Genomic DNA, 22,401 nt, shown 5'->3' on the forward strand with positions numbered 1-22,401 from the left:
CATGTATCGGTTCGTGAAGGAAACACCTCATGGACAAGATGCTGTAGATTATTTCTCAACATTATCCTCTTGCTATAGTCCTTTTAAGGCCTCATCCTATGCAGATGGTACAGTCTGTAAAAAAAGTTAAGCACAAAAATTCATAGAATCATAGAGTGGTTAAGATTGGGAGGGACTTAAAGATCCAACCCCCCTGCTATGGGCAGGGACATCCTCACTAGATCAGGCTGCCCAAGCCCCCATCCAGCCTGGTCTTGAACATTCCCAAACTGTCTTAAGAAGCTCCTGAGCAAGTCTGTAAGATAGACAGTACATGTAGTGATGTCTGCCTACCAAAAACCTGGGGGCACTTTTGAGCACAAGACCTTTTCTGGTTGTTTCTAACTTTGTCAGCCTTAGCCAGTGAAAAGTCATTATGAATTTTCAGAAGTCATTCATTTTGTGGGGAAAACCCCAGTAAGACTGTGTTCTGCTGTATTTGGTATGACTGTTTTGTCCAATGGGTGGCCTGTTCTCTAGGAGGAGGCTTCGGCTATCTTCAGCAGGGTCCATCCAGAGCTGATCTGGTTTGCAGAATCTCAGCGAGAGCTAGATTGCCAAACCCTCTAACTCACCAATCACGCTCTCCCCTCATCTCTCCGATCTGCTGACCACAGTGCCTGTCACAGCCCCACCTCCCATCGCTTCCCGATACTTAAGGAGTGACTCACACATCCCTGTGACTTTCGCTGACAGCAAATCTGGTCCTTTTCCCCTCCCTGAGCAGTATCACAAGCCCACTTACCCAGTTTCTAGCAAAGACCTGGAAATGACCTCGTAAAGACCTATGCCACAGCCCAGTATCACACTAATTCTTACTCACTTCAGACAGATCTGGATTTATCTCCACGGATCTGATCCACAGTCATTGAAGTCAACAGAAAATCTCACACTGGTGTCAGCAGCTCTGGATTATCTCAGGAAACTGAAGTTTATTCTCCAAACAGATCTGGAGCAGATGGAGATTACAGAATAAAAGTTAAAAAGACCTGAGCTTTCCAACCTTAAGTTCACAGGATCTGGTGATCAGACGATTTTTTTCTGCTCTATGATAGAGCCAGTAGCATTTACATTATAATTTGTCTGAGCTGTAATCATGCTTTAATAAGTGCAAACCACAACCAGCCTACATTGCACTGCCTCATCAGCATTCAGGTATTTGATAAGAGGAGGTACCTTCAGCAGGTGATAAAATTATCCTGTGCATAAGCAATAAGCAAGGCCTTACCCTCAGAGCTGGATGCTGAGGAGGGTTAACACACATCAGCCATCGAATAAAGTCTCATATTCCAGCTCCAGGAATTATGTATCACCACAAAAGGTAAAAAACGGCACTGCCTTCCAACCTCCTGGACACCAAGGTATCTGTGTAATGGAGCTGCTTCAATACCTGGGTCCTGTTAGCTTTTCACCATATGCGTGATCCACTAGCTTAGATTCTACGAAGAAGCTTCCCTCGAAACAACCTGGAAAGAGGGTACCATTAACACTGTCATGAATGGTCCCTCATTCCCATTGCTTGGCTGGGGTGTTCAAGGCCAGGTTGGATGGGGCTCTGAGCAACCTAACCCAGTGGAACGTGTCCCTGCCTACAGCAGGTGGTTGGAACTGGATGGGCTTCAAGGCCCCTTTCAACCCAAACCATTCTATGATTAATTAATGTCTGGAATATTACAGTACGAATAAGATATCAATGACATATCCCCAATATCCCATTAATGACACTGTGTACAACACCTCTCTCTGCTTCTAAAACACTGAGCAATGTTTGAACAAGAATTCATTTAGATTTGAAAACCTGAGGAAATTCCAGATAATGAGTTTTTCATTAGCTCCTGCAAAGCAGAGCCAGATTAAATGCTATGCTACAACAAGCAACATGGTGCACCTTGCAGTTGCACCTACTGTGAGGTTTCAAGACTTCAGACTATGGCTGGGATTTTTAAAAGCAGGCACAGAGTTTCACCCTTGCAGAAGAAGGGCCAGGAGAACGAGGAGGATCAGCATGTACCCAGTCTGCACCATTCTCCTATGTTTACATAAAAATAAAGGCAAAAGCCCATCATAACATTTACTGTTCCTTATCCAGACTTACGCAGCTCAGCTTGGCGATTTGATACTGACAGGTATCAATTGGTACCTCTACATAGATGAGCTTTACAGTAGGACAGACATTCCCAAGCCTTTTGATCTTGCTCCTCTTTCTGAGGAATGCCATCATTCCACAGCAGCAATGCAAGAAATCCATGCCCAAGACTTAAAAGTGTTCACACTGCTGAGACCATGCTCTTATTCTGAGTCCCTGATAGGTATATTAGAAAAGTATAAGAAGCCACACAAACCTGCCAGAAGAAACTACATAAACACTGCAGACCTCTAGCTTGGTCTGTACCTGGAGCAGACCCAAACCCCTGTCATTTAACTGGATCCATCTGAGACAGCACTCACCCCATTTCTGCGACACCAGTAAACACAAACTTGTAGGTCACACACAGGGACAAAGTCACATAGACAGCTACCCCGTGCTTCCATTCCAGAACCTGGGAAGGGTTCATACAGTGTCATTTACCAAGGACTGCCCATACAAATGTGGCAGCAAGTGTTTATTGTGCAGCAGTGAAGGCGAACACTGGTAGGAGGAAGTTTCAAGTCTCTGAAAACACTGCTGATTTCTCATAAATGCAGGAACAGACTTACAGGGATGTAATTCCGGTTTTCTCCTCTACTAAAATAACTTGTTTTTCTTGGATAGTCGTGTATCTTTCAGACAGATCTATGCATGTTTCTTTTAATCAACTCAAAAAAAGCCTCAGAAAATGCCTGCGGAGTGCTGTCCCTTTCTTTTCTCTTCCACGTTCGCACTGCTCTCACCCTTGGGAGAGCCATTGCAGACCCGCAGCAGGCTGTTCTACGCTTCCCCCTGGCAGCCGTGCAAGCTCCGGCACTCCGACCGTTCCGTAGAATCCCAGAGACAAAGCACTATGGTGTTCTGAAGGAGGAAGCGGGGAGGGGTGACTCCAGAGTGGCCCTCAGGCAGAGTGACCCAGTGTGGCCTTTAGAAAAGAAGGGAAAAACATCAGCAGAAAAAGATCTTTAAGAAATAGTTTATTCCATACAGAGAAGTATTGTTTACATAGAATCATAGAACGGTTTTAGTTGGAAGGGAGATTAAAGCCCACCCAGTTCCAAGCCCCCTGCCATGGGCAGGGACACCTCCTACTGGATCAGGTTGTTCAAAGCCCCATCCAACCGAGCCTTGAACACCTCCGGGGATGGGGCAGCCACAACTTCTCTGGGCAACCTGTGCCGGTGCCTCACCAACCTCACAGGAAAACATTTCTTCCTAAGATCTCAATCTAAATCTCCCCTCTTTCAGCTTAAACCCGTTCCCCTCATCCTATCCCTGCACTCCCTAATCAAGAGTCCCTCCCCAGCTCTTCTGGAGCTCCTTCCAGTACTGGAAACTGCCTAATGCCTCCTCTGAGCCTTCTCCTCTCCAGGCTGAACAAACCCAACTCTCAGCCTGTCCTCGTACGGGACGTGCTCCAGCCCTCGGATCATCTCTGTTGCCTCCTCTGGACTCGCTCTAACAGATCCATGTCCTTCCTGTGCTGAGCACTCCAGAACTGAACACAGGGCTCCAGGTGGGATCTCACCAGAGCAGACTAGAGCAGCAGCATCTCCTCCCTCGCCCTGCCGGTCCCACTGCTCTGGATGCAGCCCAGCACACACACAATCGCCTTTCTGGGCCGCAAGCAGAGACTACCAGGACTTGATTTCAGACACCATTTCCCCAGGGAGCAGCTCCAAGGGCGCCGCCCGCCCACAGACCCAGCAGCGTACCCGCAGGACCCTCCCGGCGGGAACAGACCCCTCGCGGCGCCCCGGACAGGGCAGGGGCCTCGGGGCAGCCCCAGAGCCTTCCCACGCCCTGCGGGTCACCGGCGGGATGGTGCCTCGCCCCCCACCCCGGTGACGCGCTCAAGGCACGGCCCCGCTCCCCCCGGTTTCACCCAGGTGCGGGGCGGGGCGGGGGCTTCGCCCGGAGGCGGAGCCGCCGTGTCCCAGGTGTAACCGGAGCCGCCAGGGCGCGGCGCAGCCTCCAGCACCCGCGGAACCTGTCGGGCGGCTCACACCGGCCGGGGCCGCCGCCGAGATCGCACTGCTCCCTCCGCTCCCCACGCTCCTGCCCAGCCATGGAGCCTCTCCGGGGGGCCGCGCTCCTCCTGCTCCTCTGCGCCGCCGCCTGCGCCCAGCAGAGCCGTGAGTGCAGCGCTCCCCTGACCGCACCTCTTCCCGCTCCGTACTCCGCTCCGCTCCCCCCTGTTCTCCCCTACCCTCGTTTTTCCCCAACACGCGTTCTCCTGCCCGCACCCCTCTTCTGCCCGCATCCCTCTTTTCTCCCCTGCCCGCAAACCTCTGCCCGCGCCCTCCTGTCCTCCCCCCCCCGCACCCCCCTGTTCTGCCCTCCCTGTACCCTTCTCCTGCCCGCACCCCCTTCCCACCCCCCCCCCCCCCAACCCGCTCTCCCCTGCCCGCACCCCCCTGCTCTCCCCTGCCCGCACCTCTTCCCGGTCCGTGCTCCGCTTCGCTCCCCCCTGTTCTCCCCTACCCTCACCTTCCCCCACCCGCGTTCTCCTGCCCGCATCCCTCTTTTCTCCAGTGCCCGCAGACCTCTGCCCGCGCCCTCGTGTCCTCCCCCCCCCCCGCACCCTCCTGTTCTCCTCTGCCCGCATCTCTTCCCGTCCCGTGCCCTCCCCTACTCTCACCCCCCTATTTTCCCCTGCTCTCTCCCGCCCGCATCCCTCTGCTCTCGTCTACCTGCACCTCTTCCCGCTTCGTGTTCCGCTCCGCGCTCTCCCCTCGCCGCGCCCCCCTGTTCTCCCCTACCTGTACCCTTCTCCTGCCCGCACCCCCTTCCCCCCCCAACCCACACCCTCCTGTTCTCCCTTGCCCGCACCTCTCCCCGCTCCGCCCCGCGCCCTCATAGCCGCTCCCCCCGCGCTCCCTCCCGCACCTCCGCCCGCCCACCGCTCAGCTCCGCCGCTCTCTCCCTCTGTTCTCCCTTGCCAGCGCCCCTCCAGCCGTCTGCCCCGCACCCCCCTGCCCGTCCCGCGCTCCCCCGCGGCCCATCCTTCCCCCCGCCCCCGTGCGATGTGCCACCTCTTTGTCCCCAAACGTCGCAGAGGGAGCGCTTGCCCCTGGCTCGAGGCGGGGCGTGCGGGCACCTCGGGGCACCCCGGTCTCGTTGCAGGGGGCAGTGCGGGGTGTCGCTCACGGCTGTGTTTCTCCCCTTGCAGCGTGCATCTGCGCGAAGAACAAGCGCGTTACTAACTGCCGGATGGTGGAGGACGTCTGCTGGTGCGACGCGGTGGGCTCCGGTGTCTCCGTCAACTGCAACAAACGTGAGTAGGGCAGGAAGGCGTGAAAACGGGCGTTGAGTGTCTGCAAAGAACGGTAGCCAGGAAGGAGAGCAGTTTCCTGGTCTTCCAGGTCGACTGGTGATGGAGGCTGAGCTTTAGCAGCCTCCTGTGAGCCTGCATGTGCTCGGACTGATGCAGGATCCCGCATCCACGTCCATTTTTGTAAGATCATGGTATGGTTTGAGTTGGAATGGATCTCAAAGCCTGTCCAGTTTCAGCCCCCTGCCATGGGCAGGGACACCTCCCACTGGGTCAGGTTGATCAAAGCCCGTCCAACCTGGCCTGGAAACACCTCCAGGGATGGGGCAACCACCACTTCTCCGGGCAACCTGTGCTGGTGCCTCACCACCCTCAAAGAAAAACATTTCTTCCTAAGTTCTCATCTAAATCTCTCCTCATTCAGCTTAAAACTGTTTCCCCTCATCCTATCCCTGCACTCATGATCAAGAGGCCCTCCCCATATTTGGTCTGTAATGGCAAGGAGTTCTCAAAGATTAATTTTTAGCTTCCTTTTGAGCATGTATTGTGACTTTTCCTACACATCCAGAGGTAAGAGTGCCTGATCTCAGGACCTCACTGTTGGTTCAACCTCAGCTTAGCTGTAAATGATTCTCTTGCTGTAAGCAATGGAAGGTGGCTGGGCTTAGGTGTTCTCGAGGAGCCGGCATTACCCCAATTGTGTTGACTTGATGCATCACCTACACTTTGGCTGCCCGCTCTTCCTTGTAATGACTTCAGATCCATCTCCTTCTGATGTAACCTCCTGTTTTTATAGACTGAAAGCTCTGGTTTGAACATGCATGTTGCCTAACGTGACTTTCTGGTTATTTTCAGTGACTTCGAAATGCCTGTTGATGAAAGCAGAAGTGTTGGGCTCAAAGTCAGGTCGTCGTGAGAAACCAAAAGATGCATTTGAAGATACCGATGGCCTCTATGATCCCGAATGTGAAAATACTGGTGTTTTCAAGGCAAAGCAGTGCAATGGATCTACCTGCTGGTGTGTGAATACGGCTGGTGTCAGAAGAACTGACAAGCATGATGCAGACTTGAAGTGCAACCAGTTAGTCAGAACAACGTAAGTATTCCATCGGGTATGCTGTGACGCGAAAACATTCCTGTATTAGGCCTGCCTTGTGGAGGACTCATCTGTGTGAACGACGTGCTGGGGATGAGTGAAGGTTAAGCAATAAACACTTGATTACTGCTTTTTTCTCTTGAGAAACAAGGAGTTATGGAAGGGTTTTGGAGGGGGAGGTTCTTTGTTTTTCTCTCCCTGCTCTGTTTTTTCCCCTGGGGTTAGATTTTTAGTATATGTTATTATCGGCCTGTGCTTTAAGAATGTTAATTGTGCTTGGCTATTGCTTCAGGTGGATCATCATTGAAATGAAACATGCAGAGAGAAACGCTCCCCTGAACACTGAATCCTTAGAGAAGTAAGTGATGACAGTAAGGTGCCATGACAAAGTCTGTGTGTGCTACTGGATAGCTAGTGTTTCTAAGCAAGTGTTCAAAAGCCTTGTTAAATCTCTTAACTCATTTATTAGACGTCTTGGAAGTGACCTATGGAACCTTCATAGAATTGCTTTGATTTTCATTGGAAAAAAAAATTGACTGCTGATTAGATTAATTTCCACTTAAAATTGATCACTGCTTTTTTTTGATTGAGTGAATATACTGTAGGAATGGGAAGGTAGTAAGGTGAAGCTGACAAAAATTAACTTAAAGGTGATGGTGGGCCTGCATAGAAGCAGCATGAGAAAAACAGCCATTTAGCTTATGTTTTTGACTGAAATAAAATCTTACCTCTCCATCAGAGGTCACATAGCAAGAAAAGTGTGCTTTTAAAGATGAGGTTTTCTTTTTCCCTACTGGAACAAACACTGCCACGCTTTAGCTCCTCACCTGAGCTCAAAACTGCTCAAACTCTGCAAACCCTAACACTGCCTTAATGTCTGTATTTATTGTTCACTAAGAGGGTCTTCACTGTTAGGAATTAATAGAGCTCTTAGTACAACTTAATCATGTGAGTGTACTGGGTCTGATTGGGATGGAGTTAGTTTTCTTGGTAGGAGTTGGTACGGTGCTGCATTCAGCCTGATGACCAAACCAGCTTTAAGTCACTGGTGGTTTTGTGTTGCCGAGCAGTGCTGATGTGGTGTGAGGGCTTCTCAGACTGTGGGGTGGGATGGGCAGGTGGCTGGGAAGGCAGTGTGGCAGAGACCACTGACCCTATCTGCCTGCAGAGCCATCCTGGATTGTATCATGTCATGCTCAGCAGTAAATCCTGCGGGAAGTGTTTCCCTAGTAGCTGTTGCTCAGAGACTGGGCATCAGTCTGCTAGTGGTGAATGACTGCATTTGCATCACTTGGGTTATTTATTTGCCCACCCAACCCTTTTACTTATTAAACTCTCCTTATCTTGACCCATGAGGGTGTGTTTTTCATTCCTTTAACCCTTCTGATTCTTTTCCCAGTCCTAGGGGAAGTAAGAGAGACTGGGGGGGGGTGTTAGCTGCCAGCTGGGGTCACCCACCACAGAGACTGCAGAAAAAAAATGAAGCTTCTTCTGAAAAGAAGTGCAAAATTACTAGTTCTAACAGCTGTGGTTTTAATATCTCTGCAGATTCTTCAAGGATACGATTACCAGTCGTTACATGCTGGATAGACGCTATATAAGTAATGTTCTGGTAAGAGGCACCTGAGTTTTAGTAAAGTATCAATTTTATTTTGTTGTATTTAACTTGGAATGCTCTCGTTTGCCTAATGCAGTTCAACGGGAGTCTGAAGAGGGGCCCTCGAGATAGTGTCACTTACTGAGCAGCTAGCAAATAGTATCTGACCTGAAATACTGAGAAACTGCATATTGCTCTTCTCAGTCTTTACTTTGCTCCACTGAAAAAGTGGAATTTGAACTACACTGTAAACAGTTGGCTTGAGAATAAGTATCAGAGACTTGATTCAGGATATGAGTTTGCAAGTCAGATCAAAATATTCTGTAAAGTTGATGGCTGGATTTAAACTAGCCCCTTCTTAATACCACGCTTTATTTTTTTTGCAGTATGAGAAACCCTTCATTACAATTGATCTGAAGCAAAATTCCTCAGACAAATCTTCTGGAGATGTGGATATAGCTGATGTGGCTTACTACCTGGAAAAAGACGTAAGTGTATCATGGATCTGCCAAAGAAGAGATGTGTGTGTGGTTTCATTCAGTGAATGGCTGAAGCAGGATGAGTTATTGCAGTGCCGGCATAAGTACCTATTGCAGCATGAGCTAGTGAGTCTCTTTTCCTGTCCATCCTTAGGTGAAAGGTGACTCCATCTTCCACAACGACGGACTGAACCTCAGTATTGACAATGAAATGCTGAACTTGGAGAAGACTGTGGTCTACTATGTTGATGAAATAGCACCAGAGTTTACCATGAAGTCCCTTACTCCTGGCCTGGTGGCTGTCATTGTCGTAGTGATAGTGGCAATTGTGGCTGCAATTGTTGTTCTGGTGAGTTTGGACAAAGCTGCTGAACTGAGTGGGGTGGGTAAATGAGTAACTTGGGAAGTACCAACATACCAAGGTAATTGGACTCTGATAGAAAACCTCCTGTAAACTGGCTTCTTTGTTGAGACCTGGAAGGTGGTAAAGAGGTGGTGGACATACCCATACCAGCACTCTATGACTCCGGGGTGTTGCCTGGAAAACAAAAGCACTGGGAAAAGCTCGTTGAGCTGAAGAAAGTCCCAGCCTTGCCTTCTGGTTTAAAGTAGTCAGGAGTGACAGCTTCCAAAGGGTGGGGAAAGGGAGGGCTGCAGGTTTGGAGTTTTAAAGTCACAACCAGTGACTTGTAAAGACAAGACAGAACTTCATGACTACACTGTCATTCTCTTACAGGTCTTCACAAGGAGGAGGAAAGGGAAGTACGTGAAAGCAGAGGTAATTAATACCTGTTTATGGTCTATGTGCGGGGAGGAGGTTGGCCAGAATTCAGAAACTCTGAAATTTGTAGGTTAAAACCTTGCTTTGGGCACTTCAAGGAGACTGGAAGTATTCGGTTCTGGCACTGGTTTTCATCTCTGTGTAGTTCCCAGGCGATCTGCCTTTCCCAAGGGTTTCCCAGAGTGCTGATGACAAGCGCTGGTTTTGCATCTCTATAGCAGGGGCTACACAATCGCAGGAAGCGCTGATAGCCTTTTTCTGTCCTCAAGGCCTTCGGGAGCCGTTTGTATGGAGCTCAGCTCCTATTGAAGAGCTCTTTCCAGTGGCATGGCAACAAATGGTCCTAGGGCAGAGCCTTTTGTAAAGGAATCTTAAAGGGTGTTGCAGCTGAGTGGCAAAGTCTTTCCTTGCACACACCCCAAGGAGTGCTCTTGTCTTTTTGAAAACGTGATTAGATTTAAAAACCAAGCTGCAGTTTTATAGTGGCAAGTTTGATTCTGTTGGTGTTACATCAGAGCTCTTTGCTAATGAGAACCTGGGTGACTGAGTCCTGTGACTCCTTGGGTTTAATGTTGAGAAACAGCACAAACGCTGATCCCTGCTGCCTCCTCCTATGCAGGTAAAGGAAATGAATGAGATGCACAGAGGACTGAACGCATAACAACTGTATTTGCTGAAGGCAGAGTGAGATTCAAACGAGAATGAAACAGAAACATGGCAGGCATGGATCTTAACTCCGAAGAGATTTCTCCTGAAAGAGAAGCAGCTGCACTCACTGAATGATTTTTAAAACTATGACAAGCCAAGGCTGGTAACCATGCTAGTACTTCTTACTTGAGAGTTCAGTCTTAAATGCCCCAGCTTACTCAAGTCAAATGTAACTTGCTCCCTGATTTTATTTTTTTATGGTGAGGAAACGAGCTGACAGCTGCTGTTACTGGGGTTTGGAGCATATGTGCTTAAATAGTTACTGTACCCTTGTGGGAGTTTCATTGAAAATAAGTGATTTTTGTAGCCACGTTGTAATGAGATTGTCTCCTGTAGAACCAAACGTGATGTTTTTATGGCTATTTGTACATATTTGAAGTTGCTGTAACTTTTTTATGATGTGATTTAATAAAACTTTGAAACAGGCTTCTAATTCTTCCATGTTGAAATGACAATCTGTAGTGTAGTATTTCCTTAAAGCAAGTAATCTTATTTTCCACCCTTTGTGTGCCACAGGAGTAAAATGATAAAGTAGGGGTTGTTTGTATTAAAAATAAACATGCTGTGACTGTAGCAATGTCAGGAATGCACAGACTGCTCTTTCCAATGCTATGTGAGTATTTATAATAAAATAAGCCTCTTGTCTAGAACATCTCGGGTGGGTTGGGTGGACAGACCTGGAGCTACAATCTGTATGGCTGCCATCACGAAGGTGTTGCACAGCCCAAATTTGTTCCTGCTGTTCACTGTCATGTGGAGGCTGGCCAGACTCCCACAGGCTCTGCATCCCAGAGCCTCACATAAAAGAATCTGTAATAATATATGTTGGCTAGCATGTAAACATGTATAGACTGTCCACTGTTATGAAGGAGATGCTGCAACTCCTGTTGCCAAAGAAATAATGAGATACAAGATAAGGAACTGAATCACAAATCTTATTGCTAATGTGGTGCTTGCTTTAGGTGCAGGAGTTCAAAACAGGAAAAGTAGGATAAACCACTGAGGAAATTTTATGTACTGAGTTCATACAATTGAATGTGAACATCTCACTTACACAGCTTGTGTGCATCTGCTGAATCCAACAGGGAAGTTGGTTGTGTTGAATGTTCCTTTGATGCCACATTCACCAGTTTTCTTTCTGCCTTTGAACAAAGTGATAGCTGCTGCACTTGTGTTACTGTGGGATGAGGGAATGTAGGCAGCAACCGTTCCCTTGTGTCTCCGAACACCAGTGTGTGGGTTGAGCTGCTGCAGTCCCAGGTTCTACCCAACTTCTCTTGAGTCTGCAGTGGAGACATGCACATTGATTTGCTCAGTCAAGTTCCTGCTAAATACAAAAATGCTGAAGCAGGGAATTCACTGGAGTGCTTTGCAGCTTTTTCAGTGACAACTTGTGTTGGGCCATCTCTCCCACTGCCACGCTCCCTCCTCAGGTATGCAGATTCTCTGCTGGGGAATGGTAAATTCCATGCACTTCTAGAAGCTGGAAAACAAAGCCTACTTTTCAGTAAGCTTGGCTTCTGCCTATTCATGCATTGTTGTCTTCCTGAAACCTTTACTCTCCTCATCCCATACTTCCTTAATTTCTGCAACATGACATCCTTGATGTTCCTTTCTTTTCCCCAGGATAACAGTATTGCTGTTTCCTCTTTCTACACCCCCCCATCCCTGTTTCAGATATAGTTGTTGACCTGTGGGATGGAAAGTGGTGCCAGGGATGTGGCTGGAGCTGTTTGTGGGCTGACTAGACAGGCTGGTGCATCCCTGCTCTGTGGCCTGGACCCTGGCCCGGTCAGTTGGTTTGAAAATCATATTCTCCCTGCTTTTACCACACTACCGGAAGGCATTTAGATCCTTTATGATTGTTTTACCTAATGGAGCTTTTCATGTTAGGTACTTGCACAAGCTCCATGTCTCTAACACAGCCTCCCTCCTTATCAACTCTGACTGGAACTAGTCAAGGGCCTGGAAAACCACCAAGTTTATGGGAATCAACTTACAAATAGAAAAGACTTCAACTAAATCCACAACTGAAGGGGTTGTACTATAACTGCTTCTAAATTTAGTTGCTATCATACAAAAGTGATGCTGCTCTGCTCTCAAAATGGTGGCCAATAATAGGGTTATCACTTGTTTCCTTTTCTGAATCATTTTATTGACCTTTCTGTTGGATTTTGTTTTCATCTGTTGTTTACTAAGTCACTGCGCTTGTGCAACAGCCCAGCTGCATAAGAGTGTATTTATGGGGAAAGAGAAAAGGATGAGGGGTACAAGAGCTGAGAAACAGGTGTGTACAGGCAATCTGCAGCTTCGTGTTTTGTAGTTTTTTAGAGCTAGAGGAGACTAATGTGCTGAAATGAAGAAAAAAAACCCACTCAGACTGTGTCAGCTGTTCATATACACGTGGGTTGTTTCCTCTCATATATAAAGCAGTATTGAACAGCTGGCAAAAGTGATTGCTGTTTTAAATACCATGGTATGAAGTAGAAAAATACTAAGTGTTGTCTATTTTAATACTTTGAAAGCATTCAGCAAAGTCATCAAGCAAGTTTCCTGTAAAAGAAACAATCCAATAGAACTTAAAAAAAGAGTATTTGTCATGATTTTTTTACAAGGGACATATTTTAATGCTTCCATTTGCCTAATTCATAATTCTTCTGTGACGGAGCATGCTTTTTAAATCTGAAGTTCTGCACAATGTTGCGATGCCATGTTCCCCCTCTTTTAATGTAGTGTCAATTGTGATGAAGGATATGAGGGGCCAACTGAAGAATTATTTTGTAATTTGAGACCAAATAAATGAGACCTTTTGTACAGAGAGGGGATGGACAAACTGTACAAGCAACCCTAGTGAGTGCCTGGGTTCAACACGGGAAAATAGTGTTCATGTAGGCAAGTGCAAATCTGTTGCTTCCTTCTGAATTACTACACTAGTACATACATATTATTAATAATGCTGAGCAAAATTAATAAATGTTTATGCAAAGACAATGAGAGGCGTTTTAGGCAAGGATATGTAAATAACATCTTTGAGGAAGTGTGACCAATAAAGCCTATAAACCTTTCTTCCAAAGACCTAAGTAATCCCTGTGCGTAGTTTCCACAATTAACTCCAAAATGAAAGGTTGGGGTGTTGTGTCCATAGGGACCGTGATGCTGGCAGGCTCAGAATGCTCCCCAACACTCATAGTGAGGAGAGTAAGGGAAATGGCATTGTTTGCCAGCTCTGTTTATTTATATCCTCACCTGCTGGACTTTGATTGCCATAATGTACAGTGACTTGGCATTATGGACTGCTCAAAATAGCCAAATAAATATCCTAGGAAATTACAAATATGCTTAACTCTGCTGCCCAAGCACTAAAACTGCTTCTTGCTGAACACAAGCAGGAAAAGCCATCATCTCCTGGGCTCCATCACTGGGTGTTTGGCAGTCGGGTTTGTCATCAAGGTGGCTCATGTGTCGGGAAAGCTGGGCCCATTCTGCAGAGTTCTATGAACTTTGCTAAAACCTTTGTCCTCTGTGTCTTGGCAGTGATGTGCGGCGTCAGCTGGATGCAAGGGAGTGGGTGGGAGATAGAGGTGGTGCGTAGCAGTAGCAACGCTCACCAGGCTATAGTGTGTAGAAACTGGGTACAGATAAGAAGAGGGGTTTCTTCTGTGAATCCCTAAATGCCCTGCAGAACCCCTGGGTGTTCAGGTGCCTGTAGACCAGAGCACAGCTGTGCCGAATCCATCTGGGTGATAAAAGTGCACACAAAATGGTTAAAAAGTCCTCTGCAAGGCAGCAGACACATTTTCTCTCTTCAAACTTACTTTAACTAAGCATTCTTATTTTGCTTCTATTCCCTTTGCTGCATTATAGACACATGCACACCCCGACTATCACAAAATTCTCTGGTGGTATCCCACAAAAACATTAAAGCTGCACTGACCCCAATGGAATAATCATTAAACTTTGGTGAAAAGGGATATATTTTCATTTGTTTCTCTGTTGAGCCGTTAAAGAACACCTATGTTCTTCACTGAAAAGCCTGTGTATGCTGGTTATGCATAAGAAAGCAACAAAATTAATTAAAGTCAGGATTAGCATTAATTTTCTGTCTGTCATATGCATGACAATCACAGCATCTTGTTCCTGGCACCTGGTAGGCAAGGGAAAAAGCAGAGAGCGGTCTATTTGCAATGGCACGATGAAGCAAGCTTGGCAAGAGGGAGGTAGTTCCCATTCCAAGCCAGAGCCCTGTGGATCAGCCAGTGCACGGAGCTGCCCTGGAAGAACAGACAGGGCAAGGAACACAGCAGAAGCTCAGCAGAAAGGGGACCAATCCAGTGGAATTTTGTGCAAGAGCTGTCCCAAGAGAAATGTTGCTCACATAATGTGATCAGCACTCCAAGGGCATTAACAGCCAGTCTGGGTGGTAGCTTTCTGGAAGTGGGAGCCTGCAGCTTGGCAGAGCTGCCCTGAACAAACCGCTGGATGAAGAGGTGGAACCAGCCCAGAGGAGCACTGCAACATACAGCAATTACTGCTTAGCAAGCATCATTTATCTCTTTTGAAAGCGGTAATGAGGTCCCTGGAGCCCACTGCAATCCCAGCTGTTTGTACAGGATGCTTTTTTCCTTCTAGTCCTATCCTCTGCCTTATCTGTAGTCATTGGTACATACAAACACAAGCACTCCAAGCTATTAAAAGCATGTATTTTGGGCTGACTTGGTATTACCACCTTGAGGCAAGGGCTGCCTGACATTATGAGCACCTTCAGAAAGTGATGTATTTGCTAAATGACAATTACTTAGGCTGAATTTTCCTACATGAGTGCTGCTGCAAGCAAATGCTGTTGGTGGAGGGAAGTGTCAGGCAACATAACGTACCCACTTCTAAAAACAAGGTTAGGAAAAGTACACTTATTCCTACTGAAAATAAATCCAACCACCCTCACAAAGCAGTGTCGGTTTTACAGCCGTTAAGAAGATAAGAGGAAGATTTTAGGCAACCACAAAACTGTCAAAGCTCTGGTGACCTTGTGCTTTGCTTCTTACTGCCTAAGTCAAATGAAGGCAAGTTGGTGTTTCTCTTCTTCACAAGAGCTGGCTGTAATCCTTCACTCAGTGCATTTGCAAAGCCACTCCCCATAACCCCTGTGCTCCAGACTCTTCCCCAGCTCCACTCACTTTCTCTGGATATGCTCTAGCCCCACAATGTTTTTCTTGTAATGAGGAGTCCAAAACTGAACCCAGGATTTGAGCTGTGGTCTCACTAGCACTGAGTACAGGGTGGACAATCCCTTCCCTGCTCCTGCTGGCTATACCATGGCTGATCCAAGCCAGGATGCTGTTGGCTGCCTTCATCACCTGCGCACACCGCTGTCTCATGCTCAGCTGCTGTCAACGAGCACTCCCAGGTCCTTTTGTGCCAGGCAGCTTTCCAGACACACTTCCTCAAGCCTGGAGTGCTGCATAGGGTTGTTGTGACACAAGTGCAGGACAAGCAATTGGCCTTGTTGAACTGTATCCTGTTGGCCTCAGCCCATGGATCTAGCCTGTCCATGTCCCTCTGCAGAGCCTTGCTGCCCTTCAGCTCATGGATCCAGCCTGGCCTGGTACCTCTGCAGAACCTTCCTGCCCTCACACAGACTGAGACTTCCACTCAACCTGGTGTCACCTGCAAACTTACAGAGGGAACACTTGATCATAGAATCACAGAATGGTTTGGGTTGGAAAGGACCTTAAAGCCTATCTAGTTCCAACCCCCTGCCTTGCGCAGGGACAGCTCCCACCGGATTAGGTTGCTCAAAGCCCCATCCAACCTGGCCTTGAACACCTCCATGGATGGGGCAGCCACCACTTCTCTGGGCAACCTGGGCCAGGGCCTCACTGCTCTTACAGGAAAACATTTCTTCCTAATATCTCAATTTAAATCTCCCCCTTTTCAGCTTAAAACTGTTCCCCTCATCCTGTCCCTGCACTCGCTGATCAAGACCCTCTCCCCAGCTTGCTTGGAGCCCTTTCAGTACTGGAAGCTGTTCTAAGGTCTCCCCTTAGCCATCTCTTCTCCAGGGTGAAGAACCTCCCAGCCTGTCCTTTTATAGGAGGTCCTCCAGGCTTCGAATTATCCCCATACCCTCCTCTGGACTCTGTCCAACTTTTGCCATGCCCTTCCTGTGCTGAGCACTCCAGAAGTGAATGCAGGGCTCCAGGTGAGGTGTCGCTAGAGTGGAGCAGAGGAACAGAAGCCGCTGCTCTCACTTCTAGCAGTCTATGGATACCGGCAGTTGGGACACTCAGTGCTGGAAGACTCACTTGTGTTCCCGCCCCCCCCCCCCAGCTGTTTAAACTCCCCGGCCCCGCCCGCCAGTCCCGCCCCGCGTGACCCCCACGTGATTATCTCGCGCGCCGCGCAGGGGCGGTCGGGGGGTGTCACGTGATGCAGAGCCTACGCGGCGATTGGCTGGCGGCGTTGTGGCGCGCGCAGCGTGGCGGGAGGCGGCGCGATGGCGGCGGAGGTGCCGCGGGAGGCGGCGTGGCCTGAGGGTGCGGGGGCCGAGGCGGGCTTCGTGCGCGCCGTCCTCTCGCTGCCGGAGAAGCCCGACACTACCGTGCGCTTCTTCGAGCGCGGGGACTACTACACGCTGCACGGCGGGGACGCGCGGCTGGCCGCCCGCGAGCTGTTCCGCACCCGCGCCGTCATCCGGCAGCTGGCGGGGGCGCCGGGTCAGTGTGCGAGTGTGTCCGTGTGTCTGTCTCCGCGTCTGTGCATGTCCGTGTGTCTGTGCGTGTCCCCGAGTGTCCGTGTGCCCGTCTATGCGTGTCTGTGCATGTCGTGTCTGCGCATCCATCCGTGCGTGTCTGTCTGTCTGTGTCTCTGTGCGTCTGTCTCTGCCTGTGTGGGGTGTATGTGTGTCTGTCTGCGTGTGCCTGCGTGTGTCTGTGCCTGCACGTGTGTGTTTGTGTGTGTGTCCGTCGTGCTGTAGGGTCGGGCATGGAGGAAGTAGCGGAGTGTGTGGACCTGCCCCTTGTTCCCAGGCTTCCAGCTGGAGCTGTGTCTGGTTATCCCTTGGGTTGGAAAACTGCCTGTTTACCCGTTCCATCGTGGTGTTTCCTGATTGCCTTGGTTGATGTCAGTGCTCAGAGACGGGGCCTTGTCCTGCCTTGCGGGGTTCCCCCCGCTCCATTCCCGCCTGTCTCCGCTGCCAGCCCAGGCTGCGCTTCCCCCTGGCGATGGTCTCTGAGGGAGAGCCAGGCACGCCCCCGATTTCCCTGCCTGCTTTGACACCTCCATCGCTGCATCCAGACGGCTCCTCCACAGCTCCTGGCAGCGAGCGGCTGTTCTGGGCGATATGCTGTGACAGGCAGAGGTGCACGAACCCGAGAAGACGTCCACTGATCCGAGCTTTGCCTCATCCCATTAGCTCACGCCGCAGGGCTGTGGGATGTGGGCGTCGGCTGGACACAGCATGGGCTAAGGGCAGTTAATTATATTTTCTACCGCAGCACTGGTGGGTTTCCGTGCATGAAAGTGGTTGCAGGGCATTAGCAGTGTAGGTGCTGGTCTCTTCTCCCAAGTAACAAGCAACTGGAGGCCTCAAGTTGCGCCAGGAGAGCTTTAGGCTGGGTATTGGCAAAAATGTCAGTGAAAGAGTGGTGGAGGCTGCCCAGGGCACTGGTGGAGTCCCCATCCCTGTAGGGGTTAAAAAAGTCTGTGATCATGGCACTTTGGGACATGGTTTAGTAGGCACAGTGGGTGGTGTTGGGCTGATGGTTACAGTGGATGATCTTAGAGGTCTTTTCCAACCTCAGTGATTCCATGATTCTATGTAGGTTGTATTCTGGGCTGCATCAGAAGTGTGATCAGTAGGTCGAGGGAGAGGATTCTGTCCCTCTGCTCTGGTGAGATCCCACCTGGAGCTGTGTGTCCAATTCTGGAGTCCTCAGCACAGAAGGGGTATGGATCTGTTGGAGTGAGTGCAGAGGAGGCCACAGAGATGACCTGAGGGCTGGAGCACCTCCCATGTGAGGACAGGCTGGGAGAGTTGGGCTTGTTCAGCCTGGAGAAGAGAAGGCTTCAGGGAGACCTTCCAGTACTAAAAAAGGGGCTTCAGGAAAGCTGGGGAGGGGCTCTTGATCTGGGAGTGAAGGGGCAGGGCAAGGGAAATGGTTTTAAGCTGCAAGAGGGGAAATTGAGATGGGATCTTTGGAAGAAAGGTTTTCCTGTGAGGATGGTGAGGCACTGGCCCAGATTGCCCAGAGAAGTGGTGGCTGCCCCATGCCTGGAGATGTTCAAGGCCGGGTTGGATGGGGCTTTGAGCAACCTGATCCAGCAGGACATATCCCTGCCAGTGGCAAGGGGGTGGAACTGGATGGGCTTTGAGGTCCTTTCCAGCCCAAACCGTTCTATGGTTCTGTGTTTTCCTGGATAACTGAGGTCAGGCCTCATGAAGTTCTGCTGTGCAGGGATAGATAAACGATGGCAGCATCATGCGTGACTAATGATGGTCTGCAGAAGTAAATAACATTTAATTCTGTATTGTATACAATTTTTTCTTCCATCCACCCCCTATTGCTTTTTTATTTATCTCTCAGTATAAGGTGGTGGAGCTTGTGTATGTAAGAGCATCAAGGTATGTTATCTTGTCAGAAGAGGCAACCCTCGGTACCGCCCTTAATCTCGAGGAACATAATGTTGCAAAGTTATTGGCTCATACTTAACAAAATAAACCTGTATTATTAATGAATACTTTCTTTGTGTGTGACATTAAAAGGTAAATGACTTTCTTGTACACTTTCAACTTTCTGTTGCAAGAGATGAACCCACTGATGTGATGTAAAAAAAAAACACCAGAAAACCCGACCCCTCCCCAAAATCACAAAAAAAATCTCCTTAGAAACTGGCTTATGAAGTTGCAGAGCCTGATCGTTTCAAGTGTTGAATCCACATGCACATTCATCAGTGTTATTTTTGTGTTCCATTTAAAAGTGATCATTTTACAGATGGCAGCCTTTGACTTTTGGCTCCGATTTTAAAACTTTTACAGCTTTATCTAGCATATCCAACTAGAAGTTGTCATAAACTGATATTTTTTGCTTTCAGGATGATTTCAGTGCACACATCAGCTCCAGCCGTCCCCCACCCCTGTCTGCGTGTTACATGTGCTCAGCTGAGAACAAGAGAAATTGTGTTTTGTTGGACTGTTCTGTGGGAAAGAGAACACAATTGTGTGGAATTAGTTTTCCACCTGCTTCCGAAGAAAGTCATATGAGAGATTTGAGGAAAGAAAATTAAAAAATCCTATTTAACGTAAACCTGTAAGTTTTGGGTGTGGAAATTCGCTGTTTAATGTCTTTCAGGTAAAGGGAGCCTTAGACATGATGATGAAGGCATGGTACAGGAAGGATAGATATGGTGATCCCTGTTTGTTGCCTGTGCTTCCTTTGTGGCATTCCGCTTCAATGTGTCTGACACCAGTGTAATTTCACTGGCTGATCTGGCAGAAAATGGAATATTCCCACCCAAACCTCACTTTCAGTAAGAGAGTATTACTAAACCCTTATTGTGCTGGCAGGTGCCCAAGGGAGCACGGAGGTGGGGAGGGAGAGGTGGGTTTGCTCCTGTCAGCTGCATGGGATTGAATTTGTTCGACTATATGATCTGCCTGCACCCAATGGGAACAGGAGCAAGGAGTTAGCCAGTCAGGCACTTCTAAGTAAAGTTTTAATGTAAAACTTTCATCTTTCTTGAGGATTTGTTGTTTTTACAGTATACCTTGTGGTTAAAGGGAAATGTTGTGATGTTTTCGGAGCACGACTTGGGTCGTGGTCCATTCTATCTATAGAAGTGTCTCATCCAGGAAAGGCAAGGCATTATCCAGAAGGACAACCTGTAGCTGCATTCCACCACTTGTTAGATTAAAATGTGTAAAAGATTAATTAGAAAACCAGATCAGGACCAGGAGAAGGAAGTGGGGGAGGAATGTGTCTATTTATATACGCATATATCGAGATGTAGTGTGATTTGGAAATGAATGTTGCTTTTGTTTGGATGCGATGCATGCTTTCTTCATTCCTAATCAGTTGAGTGTGGTGGTTTTGTGTTGTTTCATGCATTTTGCACACTTGCTCCGTTGATATTGGAATGATATCCTTCCTGAAGGCTGGTAACTAGTTCTTGAGGTTAGGGCAAATAAATATTATGAACTGTTGGAGTATCTTGTAAATTTTTTCTGCTTTTTCTTATAGGAACTCAGAAACTTGAGAGTGTTGTGCTCAGTAAAATGAACTTCGAGTCTTTCGTGAGAGATCTGCTTCTGGTTCGTCATTACAGAGTCGAAGTCTACAAGAACAAAGCAGGGAGTAAATCGATCAAAGAAAATGACTGGTATTTAGCATACAAGGTAAGTTTTTCTACCTTTCTCTGTAATTGTATAATGCAAGGAGAACCTTTGCTACTCTTTTCTCAGTCCCTCAGCATGGAATTTGGGGATTTTCATGGATTGACGTGGGAGGTATGGTGATAAATCATGTGATCTGTTACTTGCCCCTGTGTTTTCTACTGCTGTAAGCTGGAAGAGCTTGTTGCGCCTCTGCCATAGCTTGGGAAATTAAGGAAGCCTGAGGTAGTTTGCTTTGTCTAGATGATATTTAATTTTTAATGATTAAAACATATAACAGCTTTGTGTTTGATATTAATGAGCTGTTCATTGCTTTTATCTGTTGTTGCCCTTTTTGGAAAAAAAAAAATATGTGTGTGTATGTTCTTTAAAAATATGTTTATTTCTCCTCTAAATAGGGTTCTCCAGGAAATCTTGCTCAGTTTGAGGAAGTCCTTTTTGCCAACAATGACATGTCGACAGCCATTGGGGTGGTGGGGGTGAAGCTGTCCACTGCAGATGGGCAGAGAGTGGTGGGAGTGGGCTATGTCGACAATACGCTGCGAAAGCTGAGTGTCTGCGAGTTTCCTGATAACGATCAGTTCTCAAACCTGGAAGCTCTGCTGGTGCAGCTGGGCCCAAAGGAATGTGTGCTGCCAGGAGGAGAGACTGCAGGAGAGATGGGAAAACTGCGGCAAGTAAGGGAACCATTGTGGCTGATGGGCAGGCAAAGCTTTTATCTAAAAATCTATAATTTAGGTCATTATCTCCATGATCTATGGGAAAATGAAGGAGCAGTGGATTAACCCAAGGAAGTTTTGATTTACTTATGGAAATGTCCTGTTTGTCTGTTGACTTTTTTGGATTTTAATCAGCAAAAGTTGTTCTAAGGATAAAATCTTGTCTGTTGTTCTCTCTGCAACCTGGCAGTAACCACATATCTGTTGGATACTGTTGGAATAGATCCAGAGGAGGGTCGGGAAGATGATGAGAGCGCTGGAGAACCTCTGCTGTGAGGACAGGCTGAGAGAGTTGGGGTTGTTCAGTCTACAGAAAAGAAGGCTCCAGGGAGACCTTATATCAACCTTCCAATACTGAAAGGGCCTGCAGGAAAGCGGGGGAGGGACTTTTTACAAAGGCCTGTAGTGATAGGATGAGGGAAAATGTCTTTAAATTTGAAGGGAGAAGATTTTGATTAGACATTAGGAAGAAATTCTTCACTGTGAGGGTGGTAAGGCACTGGCACAGGTTGCTCAGGGAAGTCCTGGCTGCCCCATCCCTGAAGGTGTTCAAGACCCGGTTGGATGGGGCTTTGAGCAACCTGATCCAGTGGGAGGTGTCCCTGCCTATGGCAGGGGATGTGGAAATGGACGGACTTTGGGGTCCTTTCCAACTCAAACCATTCTGTGATTCTATGATCTCTGCAGGGTTTGCTTCTCTGTGATGAACTCTGTCCCCTGCATATTGAAAGTCATAGATGTGTGTGTTTATGGACAACAGGTCATTCAGAGAGGAGGAATCCTGATTACGGACAGGAAGAAGGCGGATTTCACAACAAAAGATATTGTTCAGGATCTCAACCGCTTGTTAAAATCAAAAAAGGAAGAACAAATAAACAGTGCAGCATTGCCAGAGATGGAAAAACAGGTGAGCACAGGGTGATATTCAACATGCTGTGAGCTGATCTCTCTCCTTGCTGATCCTGTTTTATGCTGGATTCCCATACTTCTGGGGAGATACATTGTACAACCCACAGTATATTAAGCTACATTCTTGCAGTCCTACTCAGACTGAGTTTATGTCAACGTTGGATTCCAGGGGTGCTGTAAAAAAATGAGAAGACTTTTCACTTCCCTCTTAAAAGTAGGGAATTCTGGTAAACAAATAGACCGTGCAGAAGAAGTGCCTCCTGTTTGTAATCTCTCTAGCCTGA

General features: G+C 48.0%; 2 protein-coding genes and 1 long non-coding RNA gene across 3 annotated transcripts in view; 2 read left to right on the plus strand and 1 right to left on the minus strand.

Moving 5' to 3' along the window:
- On the minus strand, positions 1-3,998 carry LOC128851857 (uncharacterized). The gene is made up of 3 exons (XR_008449390.1): positions 2,488-3,998; positions 863-988; positions 1-114 (listed from the first exon to the last, which is right to left on the minus strand). It is a non-coding gene; the product is annotated as an uncharacterized LOC128851857 (long non-coding RNA).
- Positions 3,999-4,121: 123 nt separating this feature from the next.
- Positions 4,122-10,675, plus strand: EPCAM (epithelial cell adhesion molecule). The gene is made up of 9 exons (XM_054063900.1): positions 4,122-4,302; positions 5,340-5,444; positions 6,297-6,537; positions 6,830-6,895; positions 8,086-8,149; positions 8,521-8,622; positions 8,768-8,962; positions 9,350-9,391; positions 10,014-10,675. Exons 1-9 carry the CDS (start codon positions 4,236-4,238, stop codon positions 10,053-10,055), a joined length of 924 nt encoding a protein of 307 aa, XP_053919875.1. The 5' UTR covers positions 4,122-4,235; the 3' UTR covers positions 10,056-10,675.
- Positions 10,676-16,549: 5,874 nt separating this feature from the next.
- The window catches only part of MSH2 (mutS homolog 2), a 43,697-nt gene continuing 37,845 nt past the window's right edge, over positions 16,550-22,401 (plus strand). Inside the window, exons 1-4 of the mRNA XM_054063202.1 lie at positions 16,550-16,815; positions 20,338-20,492; positions 20,888-21,166; positions 21,969-22,115. Of these exons, the coding sequence (XP_053919177.1) occupies positions 16,596-16,815; positions 20,338-20,492; positions 20,888-21,166; positions 21,969-22,115 (801 nt within the window). The 5' untranslated portion in view covers positions 16,550-16,595. The remainder of the gene's footprint in view (positions 16,816-20,337; positions 20,493-20,887; positions 21,167-21,968; positions 22,116-22,401) is intronic.

Source organism: Cuculus canorus, chromosome 3 (genome assembly GCF_017976375.1).
Source record: "Cuculus canorus isolate bCucCan1 chromosome 3, bCucCan1.pri, whole genome shotgun sequence".
Lineage (NCBI taxonomy): Eukaryota > Metazoa > Chordata > Aves > Cuculiformes > Cuculidae > Cuculus > Cuculus canorus.

Coding starts and splice junctions, on each gene's coding strand:
- EPCAM (XM_054063900.1), top strand. CDS start 4,236: ATGGAGCCTCTCCGGGGGGCCGCGCTCCTCCTGCTCCTCTGCGCCGCC. Junction 8,963..9,349: donor TGGCTGCAATTGTTGTTCTG/GTGAGTTTGGAC, acceptor ATTCTCTTACAG/GTCTTCACAAGGAGGAGGAA. Junction 9,392..10,013: donor GGAAGTACGTGAAAGCAGAG/GTAATTAATACC, acceptor CCTCCTATGCAG/GTAAAGGAAATGAATGAGAT.